The sequence below is a fragment of the Oryx dammah genome, unplaced genomic scaffold (genome assembly GCF_014754425.2).
Source record: "Oryx dammah isolate SB20612 unplaced genomic scaffold, SCBI_Odam_1.1 HiC_scaffold_3, whole genome shotgun sequence".
Classification (NCBI taxonomy): domain Eukaryota; kingdom Metazoa; phylum Chordata; class Mammalia; order Artiodactyla; family Bovidae; genus Oryx; species Oryx dammah.
The window spans coordinates 67,163,158-67,189,536 of NW_024070187.1; the positions used below are offsets into that span (position 1 = coordinate 67,163,158).

The 26,379-nt window shown below is 42.4% G+C and overlaps 1 protein-coding gene across 4 annotated transcripts in view; it reads left to right on the forward strand.

The window, feature by feature from the left end:
* Positions 1-6,572, forward strand: part of DCUN1D4 (defective in cullin neddylation 1 domain containing 4) — a 74,162-nt gene extending 67,590 nt beyond the window's left edge. For 2 of the 4 annotated variants that reach the window (XM_040238185.1, XM_040238186.1), the window contains 3 exons: positions 813-917; positions 3,004-3,106; positions 3,217-6,572. In XM_040238185.1, coding sequence (XP_040094119.1) covers positions 813-917; positions 3,004-3,106; positions 3,217-3,272 — 264 coding nt within the window. In that variant the 3' untranslated portion in view covers positions 3,273-6,572. The remainder of the gene's footprint in view (positions 1-812; positions 918-3,003; positions 3,107-3,216) is intronic. The other 2 variants (XM_040238184.1, XM_040238183.1) reach the window with 2 other exon arrangements.
* Positions 6,573-26,379: the final 19,807 nt, after the last annotated feature.

The following is a 26,379-nucleotide window of genomic DNA, read 5'->3' on the forward strand; positions in this document are numbered from 1 at the left end:
TAGTTCCCAGATGGAATCTTGTAAGAAAGATCAGTGAGAAATTAGCATTCTTAATTGTAAATATCTGTAGAAGGAGCTTAATCTGCCCACATTCAGGTTTATGTAAATGTCTTTTCTGGATTCCTCATGCAATGTCGTCTTTCACTTGGCTGTTAGTTAGGGGTGTTCTGCTAGGAGATGTCGCATGCAGCAGATCTAAGGTAAGAAACACTGTGGCTGGTAGACAGGTGGATATACTGCTTTCCCCCAGGGTGGGGGATGGAAGATTCTCCAGCGCCCCAATGTTCATTATGAGCTCCACTGAACTCCATCATTTTTAGGTACAAAAAAAACCAGTGAAATAAAATTGGTGGAAGAAAGATTTTTTTTCAAGGAAACCTGATTCCTAAGCATGAAATTTGAAACCTTTAAACTCTATTTAGTTAAGTTAAAGGTTTTGGGGATCAGTAATTATGATGTCGATAATAATCATAAATGTCAAATAGCTAGTGACTGAGTTATGGATTTTTATTTATCCCAAGAAATAATCACAGATAACAGTCATATTCCATGAAATAATCATAGATTAGGGTAATCATTCAATTGATACCAATCTTTCTCACAGTAAAACTCTATAGTACAAAACTCTTTCATCCTTCCATTCTGTCTGACCACCTCCCCTCCCCCTTACCTTAGTCTTGATTCAGGGTTTTTATGGTGTATGATACAGGAGCTGTTTACTGATTCCTCACTGAAGTGAAATAGGAATTTGGATTGTTGAAACAGATTATTTGGGGACACGTGGCTCATCCTTGTTTTTGTTTGTTAAACAGGAAAAGGACCAGCGAAGCCTAGACATAAACACTGCGAAGTGCATGTTGGGACTGTTACTAGGAAAAATCTGGCCCCTTTTTCCAGTTTTTCACCAGTTCTTAGAGGTACTAAATTGTTATTTTATGGAATGTATGTTTGCTTTGTTAGAACTACCAAGTGTGCTTTACTTGATCCTTTTCTGTACTTTTCTGTTTGTTGTACTTCTCTGCCTGTAGGAACTGTGGCGACATACTTGCTGCCACTGAGCACATTCCCGAGTCCCGAGCGTCCCCATGTGTGCACTGCACACGCCCCCGGCCCCCCTGCAAATGCTCCAGACAGCGCAGCTCTGGCCTTTCCTCTCTCTTCCCCCTTTTGTTTGTGTTTAGATTTCCTGCTTTTTATAACGAGAGTAGGACAAGCTTTACCTTATTTTGTGGCTTTAGATGAAGCTCCACTTTGATGAAGTGAAGGTTAGAGAACAGCTATCCACTCTGTCCCTAAGTTCAGTCTGTAACAAGTCCTTACCCACTCTCATCTCCAAGCAGCTTCAGTCTCAGTGGCCAATTCCTTCATTTGGTATCTCCTGCAGTTTAAATTTTCTTCACGTTTGTGTTTGAAAGAACCCAGCACTTCCCTCCATTGTTATCGTTTGTTTGCTCTAAGTATTAATGAGAGAAATTCTGAGCTGCTGGTTATTAGGAACTGGCTCTGATGCCAATGTAATAATACTGTTAAGACCTGGGAGAACTTGAGATGAAAGTCTGAGTGACTTGGGTTGTCATATATAGCCTCCTTCTTGCCCTCCAGTCCCCAAACCCCTTTAAAAATTGCTTTTTGCTTGAAAGGAAGAGGGTGTTGGATCTTGGAGAAATTCCTGGACTTTACCCTGACTCCAGCTTCACTCTTGAAATAATTTTCCTTACAACTTGTTGGTGTAATGGTCCAGAAAAACTTCTAACTGACAGGCTTCTTTGAGAACTGTTATTGAAATTTGCTTTTAACATTATTAACTGGGATTCCTGAAGAAAGGTATGAAAACAAGTTTTTAATATAAGAAGCACTTGTTTACATGACAGCCCATATATACCAGTGATCTCTTCCAGTTTCTCTGACAACCCTCAGAAATGTTAGCTTTATTTGGAAAGTGAGTAGCAATGGGCTCCTGATCTCAGGAGGCTGGGAAGAATTTAAGGCTGGGTGTGAAGGTCCTTCTATAGCTAAAAGACTACAGCAGATTTGACTTCACACAGTTCCAGGAGCACCATCAACTGTTTCAGTGACTGGGTTTTGCTTTTAGTTGCTTAGAAAGTTACACTTATAGTCTGTGCTTTGTTCTCTCTCTCACACCAGTTTGCATTTTTCTTTTAAAAGGACCCAGTAACCCTTCCATTTGAGCTTTTCTTGTGTTTGCATCCTCCAAACCATTGGCTCAACTCTCTTTGCTTTTTATGTACTTGTTTTCCAGTGTTCCCGATTTTAGTGGCAAAGATATAAGAATTATCAGACTGGGTTTTATTTTTAGATTTTTATACAGGAATACTGTATTTTGAAATATGCATGTGGCCTTTTTCCTGTCTGGGAGGAAGAGAAAAACTATTTCATGGCTGTTCTTAGTCCTTTTATGATCAGACTCAAGTTTTTAATTATTAGAACAATAACTCTTCAGTGGCTGGACCACCTAGTCCTGAGACTGCTTGCAGCTCTTAGCAAGGTCTCGTTGAGTAAACCCACAGTGGCATGTGCCATTAGCTGACAGCTTGACAGGAAGCATGATGTTCATGTCAGGGCCTGTTAATGGGAGCAACTCTTTATTTAGCACTTACTGTGTGCCACACACTCAATAAAGTGCTTTTCATAAATTATAGAAATTATCTGCTGTAATCCTTACCACATCTCTGTGAAATGGAAATTATCCCTCTTTTACATAAAAGGGCTTTTGCCATCTAGCAGTTTCACTTCTAGGGATGTAAAGTTGTGTTTCTTTGAGGCATTTGTTGTTTTATGTTGAGCCCCCATAATATTTTTGTAGTTAAAATTGTCGTCCAAAGTTCCCTTCTCGCCATCTCTCACCCTTCTCCTAGCATGGTGCCTAACACCCCTCAAATGGAAAGTGTTAACCTTCGTGAGCTTTTATCAAGTTGATTGTCACAGCAGTTGAAACTGTCTGATTTGTTGTGTTAGTAATTCATATTATTTTTCCTCCACCAGCAATCAAAATATAAAGTTATTAATAAAGACCAGTGGTGCAATGTGCTAGAGTTTAGCAGAACAATTAACCTTGACCTCAGCAACTACGATGAAGATGGAGCGTGTAAGTACTGGGCGGGTATCGTTTCCCCCTGGCCCCCGCGCATTTGCTCCTCAGCCTCTGAGAAGTCTCATAGCTGTGTTGTTCCCTCCCTCTCTTCTCTCTCTCTTCAGGGCCAGTTTTGTTGGACGAGTTTGTGGAGTGGTATAAAGACAAACAGATGTCCTAGGACTTTATGCATAGCAGCGAGAGAGTCACTGTTACCACAGTTATGTCAACCATTAGCCATAAATTGCTGTTTGTATCCAAGCGCATGCTGCTTTTCTTGCACTGTCTCCCTTTGGCAGGGACGTGTTGGTGTTTGCTATTGAATGGGCCAGCTCTGCTTGCTGTGTAGCATTGTTCTCTTGGAAGGCTGCTTTGCAGTTTGTATTTACACTACAGATTGGTGAATTTGCCAACGTCCTCACTGTGATTATGTGTATATTGCTGTTTAAATTTTGTATATGTGTATAAAAAGACAAAGCTTCACCTAGAGATTATTTCTGCAAAAATGTATTGTAAAATAATTTTTGTGGCATATTTCTAGTCCCTTTTTTCAAATGACCCAATTACACTTTTCTTTGGTCTCAAAATGTAGCATTTCAGAACACAAGACAGAACAGCTATTACCATATGCAAATGTTGCCAGAATTAACCTTATTATTTAAGAGGCCAACTTTGGAAGGAGGTGGGAGTCGTAACTTTTCAGAGGCGTTATGCCAAATCTAATTTGGTTTACTTAAATATTAGCATTTTGAAATGATGAAAGTTAGAATAATTGAACATATAGACCCATACCATGCCACAAATCATTTCCACCATGCAGTATATAGGTTTTGATTTTCTAATGTTAAAGCTGTCATAGTTTGAATATAGGTACAGATGAACAAATTACAGTTGCACCTTTTTTCCCATTGGGTTTAAACTCTTGTACACTTTTTTAGTGCTTTTTTTTTTTTTGCCTTTTGCATTCTTCTAGTCAGTGTTTGGTCTGCTGATGCTTTCTATGCCATTCTAAGTAAAATTTATTTTGCCGCCTCCATGAAAACCTAATGGTTTGCTGGCAATTTATAACTGCAGAGCACTTTTAGTTGTGGCTTGAATTTTTAGTTAAGCTTTCATGGTGTCTGATTTTCTAGTTTTGCGGGGGCGGGTGGGGGGAAGAACTATACTATAAGTGAGAGGTGTTTTGTTTTGTTTTCCTTTTTTTGTTTCTTTCATGCTAGGCTTTTCCTGGCAGAATGTCCATTGCAGGCAGTGGACACGACACCACCAGCATTGAGCTAAAAACTATTACACGGTAGGACCTTTCCTGGAGGGGCCGCTCGTCATTACCTGAGTAATATGTACAGAGAGGTGATAGCCATTATTTATGTGGGTGAGGATACAGGAGTAAATGGGACGGTATTTTAGGTTTGTATTTTATGTTTTTGTTTTTTTTTCTTTTCTTGTCTTAGCCCTTCTCAAGGAAATGTGTAAAAAACATGCTTCTCCCTCAACTCTCTGGTGCTATTGAATGACTTAATTTAGTCCCTAAAGTTTTGTGAGAACGCAGTAGTCTAATGACTTAGACCATCATTAGACAGTCTAATGACTTAGAACCAAGTGAAAGCTACTGGTGCATTTGAGCAAGTAAATGCATGGTTGTGAGCAGAATCCATGACTGAACATGTGACAGTTGGAAGAGGTTCAGATTATTTCAAAACCTGGCCCCAAAACCTTTTGGGTCAAATGTGAACCTTTAAATGGCATTATATGAGTAAAGCACACAGACAATGCTACTGTTTGACCATGATTTCATAGTTTCTTTGCAAACAGTGTTCAGATTTTCATATTTTGTTTTTCCCTAACTGAACCACCAAAGACAGGAATTTTGTATGTATATACAGTGTGTGTGCATATACAAAATCATGATCTGGTAGAATGAAATTCACTTCCTTTTTCTACCAAATAGAAAGGTTGGTTTGCTGTGAAATAAACCAGAAGTTTGAAAAACTCTGTAGTGATTAAGCATACTTAATCATTCCTTGTTTAGAAGCTGTAGACTCCCCTTCTACTTTACACATTCACACCAGTTTGCACAAATTCATCCCTGAAAAGAACAGAAGATGTTGACAGCAAGCACAGCTTCTGAGACCAGCGTGTTGAAAGGGCTTCCGTTCCGACGGGTGCCTATTAACTCCGTTGGCGATTGGCTATAGGCAGGTTCCAACGTGTAAAGAACTTGATTCATTTTCAAAAGGATCCCATGAAGTTAACAAATCACACTTTAAAGGCAGCAGTTCTTAAACTCGATCAACTCTAGTTTTGTTTAAAGCAAGTAGAAATCATCAATGAAATTATTTTCAAAGGTACTGTAAGAAACTGGAAAATTTTTTAACAGTAAGCACAGTTAATCCCAAAATAAGAGGGTGGCTACAGGGAAAATGTTACATTTTAACACACAATGAATATTTTGATGACAGGGGTTTTGGAAAAGCCAAGCAAAAATTATTTCATGATGTGTAACATGGAAGTAAGTATTCCAAAAGGGTGATCTTGCCTGTTTAGAAAAGGCCAAATAACCTCTGAATTCCCTTGAAAAATAAATGTGACTGTGGCGTGCTTGCCCTTGGTTTCTGTGATTTTATGCAGTTATTTTTAAGGGGAAGAAGAGCCAGAAGTAATAAGATACTTTTTCATAAAAATCTCCCTAAGTTACATAAGTTGAGCAGTCACCAAGCACTTATTTATGGGCAAATGCTAAGTAAATGAGGGTGCCTTTTTCTGGTTTTTCTTTATCACCTACATCTCCACCCTTTCTCTCTTTCTGTCATGTTTTGGCCTCCACGTTGCAATACTCTGTGATAATGGAATCCAACTTTTAGATGTTTACTGTTGCGGTAGGTCAGAAATTGCATTATTTTATTTGCCATAATCACCCTCTATAACGTTACGTGCAGCTTATTTAAAGCATGACCTCTGAACTAAGTTTTTATAAAGCTGACTAGACAGACTTCTAGGATCTGGATTAACAACAGACTTCTGTTGCCTCTCAGTCTCCATCTTAACAGTGCTTTTGAAGTTTATACAGAAAGCTTTAAAAGTTAGTTTGTGCCCTTGGTTTTTACTCTTACAACTGCTAAAATACCTCTGTAAGCCTTATCTTTTATTCTTTCATACGTTGTATAATAAATGTATAGAATCCATTGACCAACTAAATTGTTGGGTGTCTGTAAATGAGACCAAAACGTGGGTTGCTTCTTTTCATGAAGTCATTTCTCTCGGGGGTTACTGTCAGTGAACTGCAGCTAACCTGTAACTGTGAATGCTTCGTGTCGTCAGTATTTGCATCACCTTCATAAACGTGTGCAAGTCTGTGACTCCCAGCTTAACTGAAATATTGTTATGCCACCTAACTTGAGTACAGCAAACTGGTTTTAGGTTTTAATGGAATTGATGTAAAATGATACCCCATAAATAAAAAAGTTATTTGTGTTTCGTTTCAGAACTGATTTGTTTGTTTTTCTCTTTTTGTGGCTTTCTCGTTAAAAACCCCTTAAAGTAGTTTTAAACTTCCCTGGGTGGCTCAGACAGTAAAGAATCTGCCTGCAGTGTAGGAGACCTGGGTTCTCTCCCTGGGTTGGGAAGATCCCCTGGAGAAGGGCATAGCAACCCACTTCAGTATTATTGCCTGGAGTATCCCCATGGACAGAGGAGTCTGGCGGGCTGCAGCCCATGGGGTCGCAAAGGGTCAGACACGACTGAGCAGCTAAGCACAGCACACAAGGTAGTTTTAAAGTATTTCACGTATCATCGAGTCAGCCCCAAGGCTACAAAAGTGAGGTGGGAAACAGCTCCTTCTGAACTTTCTTCATTTGTTTGAACCTATAGGAAGGCAGGACCTAGTTCCCATGATGCTGTGACGTGGTTTGAGTGTTCTTCCCAAATTCTGGTGGGAAGAATAACTTTTAGGCAGAAGCTTAGAGAAAAGCTTTTGTGATTTCTTTAGAAAAGAATTGCCCTTGGAACTTTGTTATAGCTAGAAAGGAAAGAAAAAAGAAACCTGTCACGTGAGCAAACAATACATCAAGCTTTCTGGCCCTGTGTACCTAAGCTAAGCTTGTGGTGCAGGAGGTATTCCAAAATAAGGCATGTTCACCACTTCTGGCACATTCAACAGACAATACTTTGGGTTCCCCGCCCCCCCACCCCCAATTGGTTCCTAACATTTATCTTCAATTGCCTTAACAAAAAATAAATCATCCCATGTATAGAAGTGTACTTGCTGAGAAATTATGGTAAGTAGCCTGTGCTGAGAATAATAATTGGAAACTGAAAAACAAAAATTGACGGTAGTAATTAAATGGGAATTTTTTTAAAACATCATTTAAAATGTAAATCTCTTTTCCCAAAGAAATGTATTCAGTCCTCTGAAGGAAATTCTTTTGCAGTTGCTTCCTGGAGAGTGGATTATGAAGAACTCTGGCCTCGAGAAAGCATGCTGAAGAGGTTTGGTTTTCCCTCTGACACTTTCCAGCAGAGACATCTCAGAATTGCCTAATCTGAATATCTGAAATTCAAACTAGTGTTCTGTAGAAGTCTTAGGATAAATGTATGATGATGAAAGAGAGCTGCAGCTGCACTTGTTACCAGTGAACTAACTCTCCAAAGAGTTATGGTCTAACTTCTAGTGGTATATTGAAAGCCACTGTGTGTTTTCCTCTTGATGGCCCGTTATTTATTTTGGCTTCATTACTTGCTGGCCCCTACATATCCTGCCTCAAGAAAGGATTTGGACAAGGGTTATCCTATCACGGAGGACTTCCCTGTAGCTCAAAACGGTGAAGAGTCTGCCTGCAATGCAGGAGACCCAGGTTCTATCCCTGGGTCAGGAAGATCCTCTGGAAAAGGGGATGGCAATCCACTCCAGTATTCTTGCCTGGAGAATTCCACTGATAGAGGAGTCTGGTGGGCTACAGTTCGTGGGGTCTCAAAGAGTTGGGCAAGACTGAGCAGCTATTACTTCATCGCATAAGTTCCCAGAATCACTCCATAAAATAATAGATGCCTTTGAATAACCTATTCTGCGTGTCTTAAAAGTGCTCATAAATCCTTCCAAACCTTATTACTCCCCCATCAAGGCTGATTTTCAGATTCTGTTTAATCATTGTCTTTATTAACTTGAATTGTATGTTGAGGCAGAATTCTTATGTGAAATTGAGAACATAAGAATCAAATTTTATAAGTGTGCAGAGAGGGGACTGGAATAAATAGAAAGTCAGACTGAAGAATTAGGGAGGACCTCTGGATGGAAGGTCTTATGGTGATTGGGTGTAAGTGGCACCTTATCAATTATACATGGTAGGCCAGAAAGATACTGACTCAGTTGGAACTGAGTGTTCATTTTGGAGAGTTGGGCATTATGGGGACTCATCCAAGAACTGTCCCTAAGAAGGTAGCAGCAGTGTACACAAAGATACCAGTGTAGGTGGCAGAAACTTTCTAGTCCATCACGATGATTGTCATTACTTTAGCACACCATTAAGTGTTTATGTGTGGATTTTTGTTTTGAGATCTGGTTACCAGCAGGCTGTAAGGATTCGAGGGATGCAGTAGAGAAGGCCAGTTGTTGACTTGATGACATCATGTATCTCCTTTTGGAAGAAAAGGCGGCCAGTCAGACCATGTGCCGTATCCTGATCTCCTGGAAATACATAGAGGAAACAGAAGTTCAGAGTGTTTGAGTGACTTGTCCTAAGTCACATAGCTGGAAGGTGGGGGAGCCGAGGTGTAAACTCAGGTGGATGTGTCTGCCCAGAATTTGCTAGGGTGCTCACACAGTGTGGAGAGAATTGGCCTGGAGGAGGATGAAGGCGTGTAAGCTCTCTGTGCGCTGCTGGGTTCTCTGATGGACTTACTGGTACCCCTCTCCTGCTAATTTTATTAAGTTTCGGAGAAACTGGAGTTCAGGATTGGCCAATTTTTCAGAAGTGAGCATTTTAGGGATTTGTTGAGCATCAGTCAAGGAATTGAGGTCACTGGAGTAAGGCTATTTGTTGCTAATTAGCCAATTTCAGAAGTTTGGGGCTGGCTTCCAAAGGCATGGTCTGGTATGTGGGTGTTTTCCAACAGTACCAAGCAATTCAGTTTTAACATGATCTAAAGCTGAAACTCCAGTACTTTGGCCACCTCATGTGAAGAGTTGACTCATCGGAAAAGACTTTGATGCTGGGAGGGATTGGGGGCAGGAGGAGAAGGGGACGACAGAGGATGAGATGGCTGGATGGCATCACTGACTCGATGGACGTGAGTCTGAGTGAACTCCGGGAGTTGGTGATGGACAAGGAGGCCTGGTGTGCTGCGATTCATGGGGTTGCAAAGAGTCAAGACACGACTGAGTGACTGAACTGAACTGACCCAGAGAGTGTTAGATCCCACAGGTTAAGGGCTCAGTCCTGCAAGACTGCACCCCTACTTCGCTTCAGATGCCAATTCCAAGTCCAGGTTGTCACCTGTGCATCTAACCAACTGGCTATAATTTGCTAAATCTTCCACAACTGTTCATTAGGTTCAATTAATTTGCTATAGTGATTCATAGAACTTAGTAATAGTTGCTTCCCATGTTGTTGTTTAGTCACTAAGTTGTGTCGGACTCTTTTGGGACCCCATGGACTGTATCCCCCCCAGGCTCCTCTGTCCATGGGTTTTCCCAGACAGAAATACTGGAGTGGGTTGCCATTTTCTTCTCTAGGGGATCCTCTGACCCAGGGATCGAACCTGCATCTCCTGCATTGGCCAGTGGATTCTTTACCACTGCATCACCTGGGAAACCCCTTCCTTCCGTTACCAGTTTATTATAAAAGAATGTAATTCAGAAACAGCCTAATGGAAGAGACACAAAGGGCAAGGTATATGGGGCATGGAGCTCCCATGCTTCGTTTAAGTGGACCACTCTCCCCAAATCTTCACGTGTTCAGGAAAGCTCTCTGAAGTCTTTTGAGTATTTAAAGAGGCTTCATAACAGCCCTGATTGGTTAAATCAATGGCTATTGGTGATTGAATGCAACCTCCAGCTCTTCTCTGGAGATGAGGGGTTTAGACTGGAAATTCCAACCCTCTAATCACAGGGCTGGTTCCCCTGGCAAGCAGCCCCATTAGGGGCTTTCTAAAAGGCATCTCATTGACATAACAAAAGGCACCATAATTTCTATTCACTTAGAGAAATCGCAAGGATTTTAGGAGCTCTGTGTCAGGAACTGGGACAAAGACCAAACATAGCGTTAAAACGTTTAAGTCGAAGTACCACATGTGGGTCCCGATGCAAAACTGTCATTGATCAATAGAGATGAGTTTAAAAATGAGTTCTAGCAGTTACATGTTCCTATGATCAGTGAACAACCCACTTTTCCCTCCTTTTTTGGATTTGAAATACTCTCAAGATGTGAAATGGAGTATTCCCTGCCATATCAGTAAACAAGGATGCCGCAGCCATTGGTGATTTTTGGCCTCCAGATGTGAATTTCTGAGCCCCAAGAGTGCTCAAAAAGGGAGAACAACGCTTGCAATCCAGCAGCTGTTGACTGTTGATACTCTGCAGTGAATGGTGAATGAGGAACTAAGGATGTGAAAAACCAAAAGCAGGATGCTGGCCGCAGATAGCTGAGATGCATATGAAAGGAATGATTTCAGTGTACCCAGACATTTGCATCTTCCCATACAAAGAAGAGTGCTATATTCCTTAATTTGAGATACCTGCTTTTCCTTAATTCACAATAATGTGATGTTTGTTGCACACTTCTATATAACCTGACTCCTTCCCCTGCCTGCTTGGAGCAGTTCTTTCAGAGTTACTTGAGATGCTTCCAGGCTTGAAATCCTAAAAATTCCCACCAAATAAAACATAACCCTCAATTTCTTTGCATTGATTGCTAAGGAAGGCTTTCTTATCTCTCCTTGTTATTCTTTGGAACTCTGCATTCAAATGGGTATATCTTTCCTTTTCTCCTTTGCTTTTCACTTCTTTTCTTTTCACAGCTATTTGTAAGGCCTTCTCAGACAGCCATTTTGCTCTTTTGCTTTTTCTTGGGGATGGTCTTGATTCCTGTCTCCTGTACAATGTCATGAACCTCCGTCCATAGGCAGCATTTCATGCAAAGATGGGCTCAATAAAGGACAGAAATGGTATGGACCTAACAGAAGCAGAAGATATTAAGAAGAGGTGGCAAGAATACACAGAAGAACTGTACAAAAAAGATCTTCATGACCTAGATAATCACGATGGTGTGATCATTCACACTCACCTAGAGCCAGACATCCTGGAGTGTGAAGTCAAGTGGGCCTTAGGAAGCATCACTATGAACAAAGCTAGTGGAGGTGATGGAATTCCAGTTGAGCTATTTCAAATCTTAAAAGATGATGCTGTGAAAGTGCTGCACACAGTATGCCAGCAAATTTGGAAAACTCAGCAGTGGCCACAGGACTAGAAAAGGTCAGTTTTCATTCCAATCCCAAAGAAAGGCAATGCCAAAGAATGCTCAAACTACCACACAATTGCACTCATCTCACATGCTAGTAAAGTAATGCTCAAAATTCTCCAAGCCAGGCTTCAGCAACATGTGAACCGTGAACTTCCAGGTGTTCAAGCTGGTTTTAGAAAAAGCAGAGGAACCAGAGATCAGATTGCCAACATCCGCTGGATCATGGAAAAAGCAAGAGAGTTCCAGAAAAACATCTATTTCTGCTTTCTTGACTATGCCAAAGCCTTTGACTGTGTGGATCACAATAAACTGTGGAAAATTCTGAAAGAGATGGGAATACCAGACCACCTGACCTGTCTCTTGAGAAACCTGTATGCAGGCCAGGAAGCAACAGTTAGAACTGAACATGGAACAACAGACTGGTTCCAAATGGAGAAGGAGTACATCAAGGCTGTATATTGTCACCCTGCTTATTTAACTTACATGCAGAGTACATCATGACGAACGCTGGACTGGAAGAAACACAAGCTGGAATCAAGATTGCCGGGAGAAATCTCAATAACCTCAGATATGCAGATGACAGCACCCTATGGCAGAAAATGAAGAGGAACTAAAGAGCCTCTTGATGAAAGTGAAAGTGGAGAGTGAAAAAGTTGGCTTAAAGCTCAACATTCAGAAAACGAAGATCATGCCATCTGGTCCCATCACTTCATGGCAAATAGATGTGGAATCAGTGTCAGACTTTATTTTGGGGGGCTCCAAAATCACTTCAGATGCTGATTGCAGCCATGAAATTAAAAGACGCTTACTCCTTGGAAGGAAAGTTATAACATGACCAACCTAGACAGCATATTAAAAAGCAGAGACATTACTTTGTCAACAAAGGTCCATCTAGTCAAGGCTGTGGTTTTTCCTGTAGTTATGTATGGATGTGAGGGTTGGACTATAAAGAAAGCTGAGTGCTGAAGAATTGAGGCTTTTGAAGTGTGGTGTTGGAGAAGACTCTTGAGAGTCCCTTGGACTGCCAGGAGATCCAACCAGTCCATTCTAAAGGAGTCCTGGGTGTTCATTGGAAGGACTGATGCTGAAGCTGAAACTCCAATACTTTGGCCACTTGATGCGAAGAGCTGACTCATTTGAAAAGACCCTGATGCTGGGAAAGATTGAAGGCAGGAGGAGAAGGGGATGACAAAGGATGAGATGGTTGGATGGCATCGCCGACTCAATGGACATGGGTTTGGCTAGACTCCGGGAGTTGGTGATGGACAGGGAGGCCTAGCGTGATGCGGTTCATGGAGTCGCAGAGTCAGACACAACTGAGCAACTGAACTGACTGACTCAATTTCTATGTTGTGACTGTTTTTTAAGCTGACAAGATAAAGGAGAGACAAGAGATGATGTTGGAGTAAAGGACTGAAGGAATAAGGAGAAAGGATTCCAAAGCATAGGTGGAGATTTAGTAGCGGGACAAGTTGGATGAATTTTCCCAAAACAGCAGAAGACAGAGGATTCTTGTAAATGGGTAGGAGGTTGTGAAGGTTTCTCGCCTTGTAGTTTTCATTTTCTCTGGGACTGATTCAAAGATTTCTAATGAGAGGGAGAGAAGGGGTAGAGAGATGAAAGTTTGAAAGAGCCCCTGGACAGAATGAGAACAGATGATTAAGAAATAGGTCTCATTGCCCTGAGAGAAATGAAAAGTAAAAATGAGATGAGGCTGTGTAACCGGAGAAGGCAATGGCACCCCACTCCAGTACTCTTGCCTGGAAAATCCCATGGACAGAGGAGCCTGGTAGGCTGCAGTCCATGGGGTTGCTAGGAGTCAGACACAGCTGAGTGACTTCACTTTCATGCATTGGAGAAGGAAATGGCAACCCACTGCAGTATTCTTGCCTGGAGAATCCCAGGGATGAGGGAGCCTGGTGGGCTGCCATCTATGGGGTCGCACAGAGTTGGACATGACTGCAGAGACTCAGCAGCAGCAGCAGCAGCAGGCTGTGTAACTGGCATGGCAAGAAGTGATGATGGATCTAGGACATTCAGTCTAGGTGACATGGCTGGCAGGCTCCAGCCCCTGACTGATATGAAAAGCAGTAAGATTTGGAAGTCAGCCTCCTCCAATCTAGAAAACTCCTCTCTCTGTAGACTGCTGAGACCACCCATCTCTGGACATGCCTTTTGAGAAATAAGGGAGACCCAACGAACCCAGTTCCCCTATCTTGAACTATCATACATCTCCAAAGGCTTGCATATACATTGCATTGTTTTCCAGGTGAAGGGATGATAAAATACAAAGTGGGAAGTTTCCATAACTGAGCTGAGTTGCCATGCCTACCAGCCTTCAAATCCAGACCAGTCCTGCGGTCAGCCCCATCCGTGTGTAATAGTCACTAGACTGGGGTGGGATGACCTCAAGTATAAGAAGGTTATACTTGAGCTATAAGACTGGTTCTAAATTGGAAAAGAAGTACATCAAGGCTATATATTGTCACCCAGCTTATTTAACTTTATGCAGAATACATCATGCAAAGTGCCAGGCTTGAAGCACAAGCTGCAATCAAGATTGCTGGGAGAAATATCAATAACCTCAGATACGCAGATGGCACAACCCTTAGGGCAAAAAGCAAAGAAGAACTAAAGAGCCTCTTGATGAAAGTGAAAGAGGAGAATGAAAAAGCTAGCTTAAAACTCAAACATTCAAAAACTAATATCATGGCATCCAGTCCTATCACTTCATGGCAAATAGATGGAGAAACAATGGAAACAGGGACAGACTTCATTTTCTTTGGCTACAAAATCACTGCAGATGGTGACTGCAGCCATGAAACTAAAAGACACTTACTCTTTGGAAGAAAAACTATGACAAACCTAGACAGTGTATTAAAAAGCAGAGATGTTACTTTGCCAACAAAGGTCCGTGTAGTCAAAGCTATGGTTTTTCCAGTAGTCACGTATGGATGTGAGAGTTGGACCATAAGGAAAGCTAAGCACTGAAGAACTGATGCTTTTGAACTGTGGTGTTGGAAAAGACTCTTGAGAGTCCCTTGGACTGCAAGGAGATCCAACCAGTCAATCCTAAAGGAAATCAGTCCTGAATATTCATTGGAAGGACTGATGCTGAAGCTGAAACTCCAATACTTTGGCCGCCTGATGTGAAAAACTGACTCATTGGAAAAGACCCTGATGCTGGACAAGATTGAAGGCAGGAAGAGAAGGGGATTACAGAGGATGAGGTGGTTGGATGGCATCACCAACTCAATGGACATGAGGTTGAATAAGCTCTGGGAGTTGGTGATGGACAGGGAAGCCTGTCATGCTGCAGTCCATGGAGTGGCAAAGAATCAGACATGACTGAGCGACTGAACTGACTGATAAGAAGGTGGCAGGGGAAGACTGAAGCAGGCATGAGAAACTTCGTAAGTTCCTGGAGTGATGTAATCAGCCAGGGCTTTCTATGGCTTTTGAGCTGCAGGCACAATGGAGGATGGGATCTGTGAGATTATTTGGGGGCACTGGAGGGGATCAGCTGGTAGAAAAAAAAGGAAAAGTGGGACAAGGGGGTAGGCTGTGCCTCAGGATCACAATACCAGGAATACTAGATGACTCTGTACTGGTTGGAACAAGCATTAGAGGAGGTCAAATTTTCCAAGGCAGAGAATGAGATATACTAAGGTAGAGGACAATTAATGACCACTTAGGTCAAGAGGACTCATCCAGAGGTGCTCCACTGGTCCAGCTCCAGGGCTAGATTCCTGCCTGGCATACAGGAGATGTTGAAGGAGGTCCTGGAGGAAGGGCATGTAGAAGACCAAGACTCTCGGTAGGAGACAATCACTCCAGTGGGGAGAGATCTAGAAATAGAACTGATGGTGAGTGGAAGGAAATGCAAGAATGGATCTTGTGGCATGACCCCAGGACCATGACATTGTCATAGGCACAACAACACATTTAAGAAGCAGAGAAAGAAGCATTGTCGTCATTATCCCACTTGCCACACCCGAGCTGGATGAGGCTTAGATAACACTGTTCCATATTCACAGGTTGCTCACCCTGAGCTTGGGATCTCTCTTTGAGACAAGGGGCAAGAGCAGAAAATGTGCCATATGGGCTTATATTTTCAGAAAGCTGTTGAGAAAAAGCATCAGGTGAGACAATTAATATAAAAGCTATAAGATCTTCCATAATATGGAGTGACCAAAGATCCCCGAAGTAAGACCAATTCTTATTCTAAAATGATAACATTCTTGGGAAGTACATGGATGACATATGCAGTTTGGCTTCCTGTAGTGGTTAAGTTGTCTGGGACAACCTCCTGCAACCTAAGAATAACTAGACAAGTTAGGCAAAATACTAAAAATCTATTTGAAGGAATTGAAAAGCTACTAAGGAAGTGAACATTTGTTAGGCAAAGATCTAGAAGAAAAAGAAGCCAAGAGAAATGAGCCTGATATTCAAGGCTCATCTTTTTCCCTCCAGGCAGTTTCCAAGTATGAAAGTGAAAGCTGAAGCTGAGGGGCTCAGATCTTTTGAAGAAATCATGGGGAGGGGGATGACAAAATTCCCAGAGTTCAGAGTATGCCAAGGAGGATGGGCCCTGGTCACCAGATCTAAGGTTAGGACCCTGAATCTGTGAGAGTTGAGGCTGTCTATGAATAAGGATGATCTAGAAATAGACCAGTACTCACAGGACTAAAACTCAGTTCCAAATCAATTCAGTCCCTCATGAAATTAAGGTAATAGCCTCTAACAGCCTGACAGAACCAGATGTAAATTCTCTTTGGAAAAATATGTCATCCACGAGGGATACATATATGAAGTCAAATTCTATTCACTCATGGAAAAATTCAAATTAAAAGCAGAGATGTAATTTATCTTCAGAAAAGCTAACAGATTAAGTGTGTGCATGCATGCTAAATCGCTTCAGTTGTGTCCAACTCTTTGCCACCCTGTAGACTGTAGCCTGCCAAGCTGCTTTGTCTGTAGGATTCTCCAGGCAAGAATACTGGAGTGGATTGCCATGCCCTCCAGGGGACCTTCCTGACCCAGGGCTTGAACCTTTATCTCTTATTTCTCCTGCATTGGCAGGCGGGTTCTTTACCACTAGAACCACCTGGGAAGCCCAAATGAAGAAAATAACAAAATCTAGTGATGCTGACATTAATGTTTTCATACTAGATATGAGTATCTTTGGTTTCTACTGAGACTTCTTTTTAAATTTTATTTATTTATTTGGCTGCCTGAGGTCTTGTTTGTGGCATGTGGGCCCTTTTACTGTGGCATGAGGGCACATGGGATTAGTTGCCCCATGGCATGTGGTGTCTTAGTTCCCTGACTAGAGATTGAACCCACATCCCCTGGATTGGAAGGCACTTTCTTAACCACTGGACTACCAGGCAAGTCCCTGCTGAGACTTACTTCTAAGCTTGATCTTGCTGCCTTTTTGGAACATGTGAGCTCACACCTCTCCACCTATGGTGGCTGGACCTGAGGTACACACCTGTTCCAGCAGGTGCCAATCAGCCACAGACTTGGCTAAGTCTTTTATATCCTCTTCCTCAGAAATTTGAACTAAGATATACTGAGTCCATCAGGAAGATATAAGTGAGTATGAGATCTATAATGTCATGAAGATTTGGGGTAGGTTGACATTTTACGTTGTTTATATTGGATGGCATCATTGACTCAATGGACATAAGTTTGAGCAAACTCCAGGAGATGGTGAAGGACAGGGAAGTCTGGCATGCTGCAGTCCATGGGGTCACAAAGGGTTGGGTTGACTGAGCAACTGAACAACAACAACAGTACGCTAATAAATCAGAGATAAAAGCTGATTAGCAAAGAGCAGGAGCAAAAAGCAGATATGGGACATGCAGTTCCCTGAGAGATGGATGGGACAGCTTGGTCCCCAGTTTCAGGTCCATAACCCATTTCCCCAGGTCTTTGCTCAGCTTTTTGATGTCTATTTTTGGATATCTATAAGACTATTGGGAGAAGGCAATGGCAACCCACTCCAGTACTCTTGCCTGGAAAATCCCATGGACAGAGGAGCCTGGTAGGCTGCAGTCCAAGGGGTCGATAAGAGTCAGATACGACTGAGCGACTTCACTTTCACTTTTCACTTTCATGCATTGGAGAAGGAAATGGCAACCCACTCCAGTATTTTTGCCTGGAGAATCCCAGGGACAGGGGAGCCTGGTGGGCTGCTGTCTATGGGGTTGCACAGAGTCAGCCACAGCTGAAGCGACTTAGCAGCAGCAGCAGCAGCAGCAGCATAAGACTATTGAAGCCTTGACATAAGCTTTCCTTTATTAAAAAAATATACAGAACCTCATGTGATGTCTATAATTTCTTGTTTGCAGTGTTAGCAATCATTAAAAAAAAAAAAAAAAGCCTATAAAAAGAACAAGTTTTTTTAAGGGGGAACGTCAGTAGAAAAAAGACCCATAAGAGATTCTGATATTAGGATTATCTGACATGGAATTTAAATTAAATGAATACTTGTAAGACAGGAAATTCAGCAGAGAACTGGAAACTATAAAAAAGAATCAAAATGAAAATTCTGGAACTGGAAAACCCGCTTAGATGAAATTAACTCAGTGGATTGGGTTTAACAGAAGATTAAACACTATGTAGACAGAATTAGTGTTGAGAAGATATGTCAGAGAAAATCCAGATGAAAGCACAGAGAAACTTTTAAAATGTAGAAAATATGAAGACAAGTCAAGAGATGTGTGGCACAGTGAAAAGCTGTTAAGTACACATAATTTGAGTCTTGGGAAAAGAGGAGAGAGAAAGTAGAAGCAGCAGTATTTAAAGAAATGTTTTTGTTTAGTCATTAAATCATGTCCGACTCTTTCATGACCCCCATGGACTGTAATGTTCAATAATTTCCAAAAAGTAATGAAAGAAGACAAGCCCCAATTAGAGCCCTACAAACACCCAAGCAGGACGAATATAAAGGAACAAGACTTAAGTACATACAAGTAGAACTTCTGGGGGAAAAAAAACAACACAGAAAGTCTTTAAAAATGGCCAGACCTATAAGTAACAACAGTAAAATATCAACAAATTAAAAACAAACATATATATATGACTGAATCATTTTGCTATATACCAGAAACTAACACACATCGTAAATCAACTATACTGCTATTTTAAAAAAAGATAAGGAAAAATTTGCAAAGGGAGTAAGGGTAAAAATACATTTCTTCGGCAACAACAGCTTCAGTGGCAATAACAATGGCTACAGCCATTTCGAGAACCACCACTTCTCATCAAACATAATGAAGCTGAGAAGACAGACCATACTTTAAATGTACCAAAGTGAAAAATAAATTTGTTAACCCAGAATATTTACTCCATTGAAAATATCCTTTAAGAATAAAGGGAAAATAAAGACAATTTCAGATAACTGAAAATCAAAAGAATATGTTCCCAGCAGTTCTGCAGTACATTTAGCAGTTCATGCTAGATTGATGGACTGGATATTTTACTGTTATGAAATATCTCTTCTATCTTTAGTAATATCCGTTGCCTTGAAATCTACTTTGATGTTACTGACGTAAGGAGAGATATTTTAAAACAGTAAAATATTCAATCTATCAGTTTATTATGTCTATCTATTGATATATTCAATCTATTCAATTTGTTTTATCAATCTATTGATACATTCAATCTATTATATCCAGAAAATATAACAAAAAGGGACAGAACCAAAAGGAAAATTAGACCCACAGTTAGAGATTTTATCACATCTCTCAGATAGAATAAGCAGATAAATAGACATTAAGGATATTCAACATTTGAAGAGCAAAATTGTCAAACTTCATGGCCTTACATAGCACACAGCTTTCAACAGCTTCAGAATAGGCATTTTTTTTCACGTGTATGTAAAACAATACCAAAAGTAACCATATGTTGGTTCAAAACACAAGTCTCAGATTTGCTTAACAGATTCCAATAAGGTACCAACAGCAAAACTAAATAATGGTCTCAGAAGTCAGGTTGGGGATTACTCTTGAGAAGGGGGATAATAATAGGAAGAGGAAAAGAAATGGGCTTTGGGGATGCTGATTCATCTGTTTCTCGACAGAAAAACCTTCCTACAAAACAAAATGAGGCAAAACTTCAAGCCTGGAAAACCCCATCAATGAATTCGTCCCAACATTTGAGGAAGAGATAACATTTTGAATCTTGTTTTATGATGTCAGTGCAACCTAAGGACTTTACAAGAAAGAATGCTTTAGATCAGTTTCTTTTGTGTCATATAGGCAAAATCTTAAACAAAATATTAAATTGAAGTTGATAATGATGATCAAACTGGATTTATTCCAAGAGTGAAAAGTTAAACTTTTGAAAATCAGTCAATGCAATCTACTGTATTTACAATTGTATAATCTCAATAGTTGAAAAAATATTTAACAAAAAGCATCTGATAGTTGTTAATTAAGTGTCTGATGATCCATACAGTTAATCGTCTGGGAAATATAAATTAGAACCCCTAGAGGGGCTACAATGAAAATTAAAATGCCTGACTACCCCCAGTTTAGTGAGGAGATTGAATGACTGAAACTCTTATCCATGGCTGGTGTGAGTACACTTTGCTATCCATACTATGGAAAATCGTTTGTCATTTGAACATACAAACTAAATTTGAACATACATAATCCCTGTGACTCATCATTTTCCCTCCTAGGTATAACTCATCAGAAACGCTCAAGTCTGTGTGCCAAATGATATTGAAATGGAAGCAAACCACCCCTATATGCTGTGTGATTATTACAGTTCCACTACCAAATGAAAGAAACAAGATGCAATTCATTCTCTGTAATTCCCTTTACATAAGGTTCAAAACCAGGAAAACTAATCTGCAGGGTCAGAAGTGAGGAGGTTTCCTCTGAGGAAGAGAAGAATCGTCATTTGGAGCCAGAGTAGGTAGAGGGTGGGGATGAAGTTCTAAGGTTCTGGTAGTGACTTGTTTGTCTTAGGATGATGGTTGTACAGGTTTTTTCACTTTAGAATTGCTCCTGGAGCTCTCCATTATTTGTACCCTTTTTAGTTACATATATTCTACTTCAGTAAAAGAATTTATATTAACATGATAGCATAGGAAATTGTCCACCTTACTGAAGTTGTAAAATTTTTGCACTGCCATACAAGTACTGCCCTGGTTTCTTTTTCTGAAAGGCAGCAGCAATTCATCCTATGAATGTATAAACCCCAACAACTCACGAATCAGGCAAGTGGGTGCAATGTATGCGGTATGTGTAGAATCCAAATAGATCCCTTGGCTGTCACAGCTGAGCCATGGGGCTGCCAGGAATCTCAAGGATGAGAAGACAATTAAAGAAAATCCTTTATGGGACAAGGGCTTTGAAGAAGCCTCAGGTTAACAAATATCCAATGGGAACTCTCCTCCTCTGCTAACAGTTAGTCATGGATCACAAGCAATTGAGGCATGTAAAGAAGTTTGCCACCAAAGTAATTGTACGTGGGGCTTCCCTGGTGGTCCAGTGGTTAAGAATCCACCTTGCAATGCAAGGGACACAGGTTTGATCCCTGGTCTGGAGGATCCCACATGCCGCAGAGTAACTAAGCCAGTGCACCACAACTAATGAGCCAGTGCTCCCGAGCCTGCGAGCTGCAACTTCTGAGCCCGTGCACCGCCACTACTGAAGCCCTAGAGCCCAGGCTCTGCAACAAGAGAAGTCGCCACAATGAGAAGTCCATGAACCCCAACGAAGAGTAGCCCCAGCTCGCCGTGACTAGAGAAAGCCCACATGCAGCAACGAAGACCCAGAGCAGCCAAAATGTAGAATAAGTAAATAAATAAATCTTAAAAAAAAATAATTATACATAATACCTGCTGAGCTCTTTTTATGACCCAGCCCCACTTTGCAAGAAGTAACTTATTTTATCCTCACGATAACCTTTTTCTCATTACACAGATGAAAATATCAGAGGCACAGACTGGTGTGGCAATTTCCCATGGTGTGGGAGTAAAGAGGCAAGATGTGAACCCAGGCAATCTGGCCGCAGGGCCCAAACTCCTAACGTCTGTCCACACAGCTGCTCCAGGCTAATTAGCAACTTTACAAACTGGTCTTGCACACATCTCAGTAATGTGACGGAAGGAATACAATTTTTTTTTTTTTAATGCTCTGGTAGAATGTTTTTCCCGCCCAAAGAAAATATTTTTGTTTTCTCCATTGCCGTGGTTAGAAACTCATCTGCATGAAAAGCCCTTCCTTTGGCAGCTTTACAATAGATAATTCTTCCTCCTGCCTAGTCGAGGGGGAGGCTTAGAATTAGGGAAGGCTGCTAGAAAGTTCTGACCTTAGGAGAGCTTGGCTGTGACAGCAAGTAACTATCTGTTTCTAGAAGCAATAGAAGCTCTCTCTTTAAGCTGTTCTGCTCAGGACCCCCTCTGTTTCCAATCCTAATTCTTCAGGAAAAGGGGAAATTAGAGACTGTGAAGAATCCGCCTGCAAAGAGGGAGAACTGGGTTTGGTCTTTGGGTTGGGACGATTCCCCTGGAGAAGAGCAGGGCAACTCAGAGAATCCCCATGGACAGAGGAGCCTGGCAGGCTCTAGTCCATGGCGTTGCAATGAGTTGGTCGCAACCGAACGACTAAGCACAGCACACATCATTTTGTAACATTGACTTTCCTCTGGGACACCGTTCAGTTTTTTGTTTGTTTTTTGGTCAGGGCTTCTTGGTTTTTATTTATCTCTTTATTTGAAAATACATGAAATTCTATGAATTTGGTTTTTGTCTCTCTGATGAGCAACTGTGGTGTTGGAGAAGACTCTTGAGAGTCTTTTGGTCTGCAAGGAGATCCAGCCAGTCCATCCTAAAGGAGATCAGTCCTGGGTGGTCATCGGAAGGACTGATGTTGAAGCTGAAACTCCAATACTTTGGCCACCTGATACAAAGAGCTGATTCATTTGAAAAGACCCTGATGCTGGGCAAGATTGAAGGCAGGAGGAGAAGGGGACAACGGCGGATGAGATGGTTGGATGGCATCACTGACACAATGAACATGGGTTTGGGTAAACTCCAGGAGTTGGTGATGGACAGGGAGGCTTGGCATGCTGCGGTTCATGGGGTTGCAAAGAGTCAGAAGCGACTGAACTGAACTGAACTGATGAGCAACTGGGTCAATGTGGGAACCAGAAATCTAGATTTTGACACTTTACCACATCCTTTAAGCTGTTAAGAACATTCTGCATTTCCAAAGTTTCACATTTTGGCTTAATCTGATTTAATTTTGTAGTGACTGAAAGCTAGTTCCTTCTTCAGATTAAGTTCTAAGCAACTACGTGTCCAAGGAATATACTACCAGCTAAAATATTACATGTATGTACTCATGACTCATTTCATTTTGTAAATGTGTTTCTGGAAATGGTTGATTAAAGAAAGTGACTTCAGAGAAGATAAGTCAACCCTGACACGGCTCGGACTGTTTAGGGGTGCCAGGCTGTCTGGGAACTCTGATTCCAGCCCAGGTTAACTGTTGGGTGTCAGCAGATGGCAAAGGGTTTGCTGGGATGAAGTCTGACTGACGCCAGTGTGAATGGTAACCGTTGTGGTGTTTCTGCTTGTCCAGGCAGCGATCTCAGTGTGTGAGACCTGCTAGCCTGTCTCATCTCATACAGCTTAATTATATGAATACTAATTTTATGGATTCCTTTAAATGCCTACTTGGTGCCACAAACAATTCAAATAGTTTTAGTCATCAAATAGGTTAAGAAGAGGCATAGAAAGGCCAAGTTTACAAGGAGCCAGGCCTTCCCAGACTTCTAATTTCTGTTTCTTGGAGAAGAAATGATTCCAGTGTTCTCAATGAGACAGATTTCGGTTCCATTGTTTTCATGTTGTGTCCCCAGATCGTAGCAGCAATCAACAACATGTGGCTGGGATGCTTTGCTTATTGCTCATGATTTACTAGTAAAATGTGTTCCTTCTCTAATTTTAAAATATTTTTAAATGATAAATGAGCATGGTTATCAGTTATATAATGCAGAGAGGATTCTAATGAAAACACCATCCACATCACTCACTTATTCCCAGCTCAATTCAAGCTGAACTGTGAAATTCTGCAGATGCTAGAATTTTCTTAACAGCTTAATATACAAGAGTTAATATGGGTTTTAAGAAAACAAAAACAAGGGTTTTCTCTTGCTGTTTGATGGTTTGTTCTCCAGTTTCTCCATTTACTACTGAGTCATGTTATTCAGTTGGCTTATCATGTCTTTTTCTCTAGTGTTTTAGACCTTAATCAAATATATGATGATCAGGCAGAAAATCTGCATATTCATTTCTCTTGAATCTGTCAGAGAGTTGAGGTTGTGTCAACCAATTAACTTGAAATCTAAGGAATTCCCTGTGGTCCAGTGATTAGGGCTCCACGTTTCACTGTCGTGGCCTGAGTTCAATCCTTAGTTGGGGAACTAAGATCCCACAAGCTGCTTGGCTAAAAAAAAAAAGAGAGAGAGAGAGAAAATCTAAGGGAAAACAGGCATCTCCAAGCAGGAATGGGCTGTGAGCCCTTGCTTGACCAGGGCAGATGCTTCTAGATACAAGTTGGTAAGAATTCAACTAAGGTTTTTAAAGAATTTCTAAGGGCTGAATGTGACTAGAATAAAAATACAAAACTCCTTGGAGCTACAGAATTTACACCAGTTTGCAGGTTCTTTTAGAGAAGGAAATGTCAACCCACTCCACTCTTCTTGCCTGGAGAATCCCATGGACAGAAGAACCTGGTGGGCTGCTGTCCATGGGGTTGCCCAGAGTCGGACGCGACTGAAGCGCTTTAGCAGCTGCAACAGCAGCAGCAGGTTCTTTGGGGCTTTCCAGGTGGCGCTAGTGATAAAGAACCCACCTGACGATTCAGGAGACCTAAGAGATGCGTGTTCGATTCTTGGGTTGGGAAGATCCTCTGGAGGAGGGCATGACAACCCACTCTAGTATTTTGGCTTGGAGAATCCCAAGGACAGAAGAGCCTGGCAGGCTACGGTCCATGTAGTCGCAAAGAGTCGGACGTGGCTGACGCAACTTACCATGCCCACAAGTTCTTCACTGGAGCTCACCAGGTGCTCACAGGAAGGCTGGGGATGGGATGGTGACCGTGACTGGGGTCATGACCAAGGAACGCTGAGCTTCGGGATCGCCTGCTCTTTAGCTTCAGGGAGAGGCTGCCCTGTCCCTCGGGCTGCTCCTTGCACGCACAGCCCTGAGACGTGGCCTGGGAAAGGGGCTGAGAGCTGGCGCTCCTGGCACTCCCAGGGGGAACGTGCCGGCACCCGCGTGGTGGATCACCTCTCCCAACAAGGCCAGGAACCAGTCCTGGAGGCCCTGCCCAGAGGGTTCTTCCACGGAACCAGGCCTAGGCCACGGGCCTGCTGTTGAGCAGGAGGGTATGAAATAGTGGAAGTGAAAGGTCAGAACTGCCCCTCTGGCCCTGAGGGATTGTAGGCGGGGATAAGAGAGGAAACAGGAGGGGAAGAATGAGATGAGGAAGGAGGAACTTTGGGATAAGACCAGGGAATGCTGAGGGCGTCAGTGAGGACTCTGGGAGGGGGTCCCTCAGATCCTACCCCCTGCCACACACCTGGGGCTGCCAGAGCCCAGGCGCCTCAGCCAGGCAGCAAGTCCAGGAGGTAGGGGCTGGAAGCTAGTTGCTGTCTGTAGGCTGTGGTGTGGCTCAGACCAGGCAGTACCACAAGGGCCCAGAAGGGGGTGCACTGGACCCAACCTATGTGCCTCCCTGCACTGCCTTGGCCACCCACCCCGGGCCCAGTCATAGGGCTGAGGCCAGCTGTGCTGGACCCTGTCCACCCTCTGCAGCTCTCCTCTCATGGTAGCCAGCCTGGGCCAGCAATGTGCGGCCCGAGCGAGCGACTGCCCTGGGCCTGCTATGGACCTCACCCTCTAACGGTGAAATGTGGGTCCCATGGAAGCCATTACAGCTGAAGCCAGAGCCCCACCATTTTCAAGTTCAGGCACAGCACGCTCTCACAGGGGTTTGGCTTCTCTGAGTGCTGCACAGCGGGTCTGGGGAATGCAACCCAGACGTGCAGGAGTTTTGATTAGTGGGGTAAAGTTGGAACAGGGAGACAGGAAATGGAAGGAGCCCACAGATGCATTCCTTGCCCTTCCTCCTCTCCCCTTCCTCCCCCATTCTTGACTATTTAATTACTCCAAGATCTGGGCAGCCATTCTAGAGACATCCACGACCCTGGGCAGCCAGCTATGTTTCCTCAAGCATTGTCTTGTATTTGCACCCCCTTGTCCTTGTTCAGTGACCTTTTCCTTTCACTCTGGCTTCCCAGGGATTGTTCCCCATCTGCAGACCCCCCTAGGCTTCCCAGGTGGCTAGTAGTAAAGAACCTGCCTGTCAATGCAGGAGACAAAAGGCGCAGATTTGATCTTTGGGTTGGGAAGATCCCCTGGAGGAGGGCATGACAACCCACTCCAGTATTCATGCCTGGAGAATCCCATGGACAGAGGAGCCTGACAGGCTATGGTCCATAGGGTTGCAAAGAGTCGGACATGACTGAAGTGACTTAGCACGCACACACAGGTCTATCTGCTAATAATACACTGGCTTTTAAGTTTGGCCACAGGATCTTTTTTCTAGGGACCCCAGGACCAGGCAGCAAGTGTGGAGGGTGGTTAAGGTTTTCTTCTGGAGATCTTGCCCTAAAGCAGGCTATGTGGCCAGATGGCCCTTGATGGAGGGCTTTAGGGCTAGAAGTGCAGGGAAATCAGGCCACCCTTAGTGTTTGTGAGAGCCTTGGCAGAGTCTGGCCGGTGAAGAACAGCAAGAGAATGAC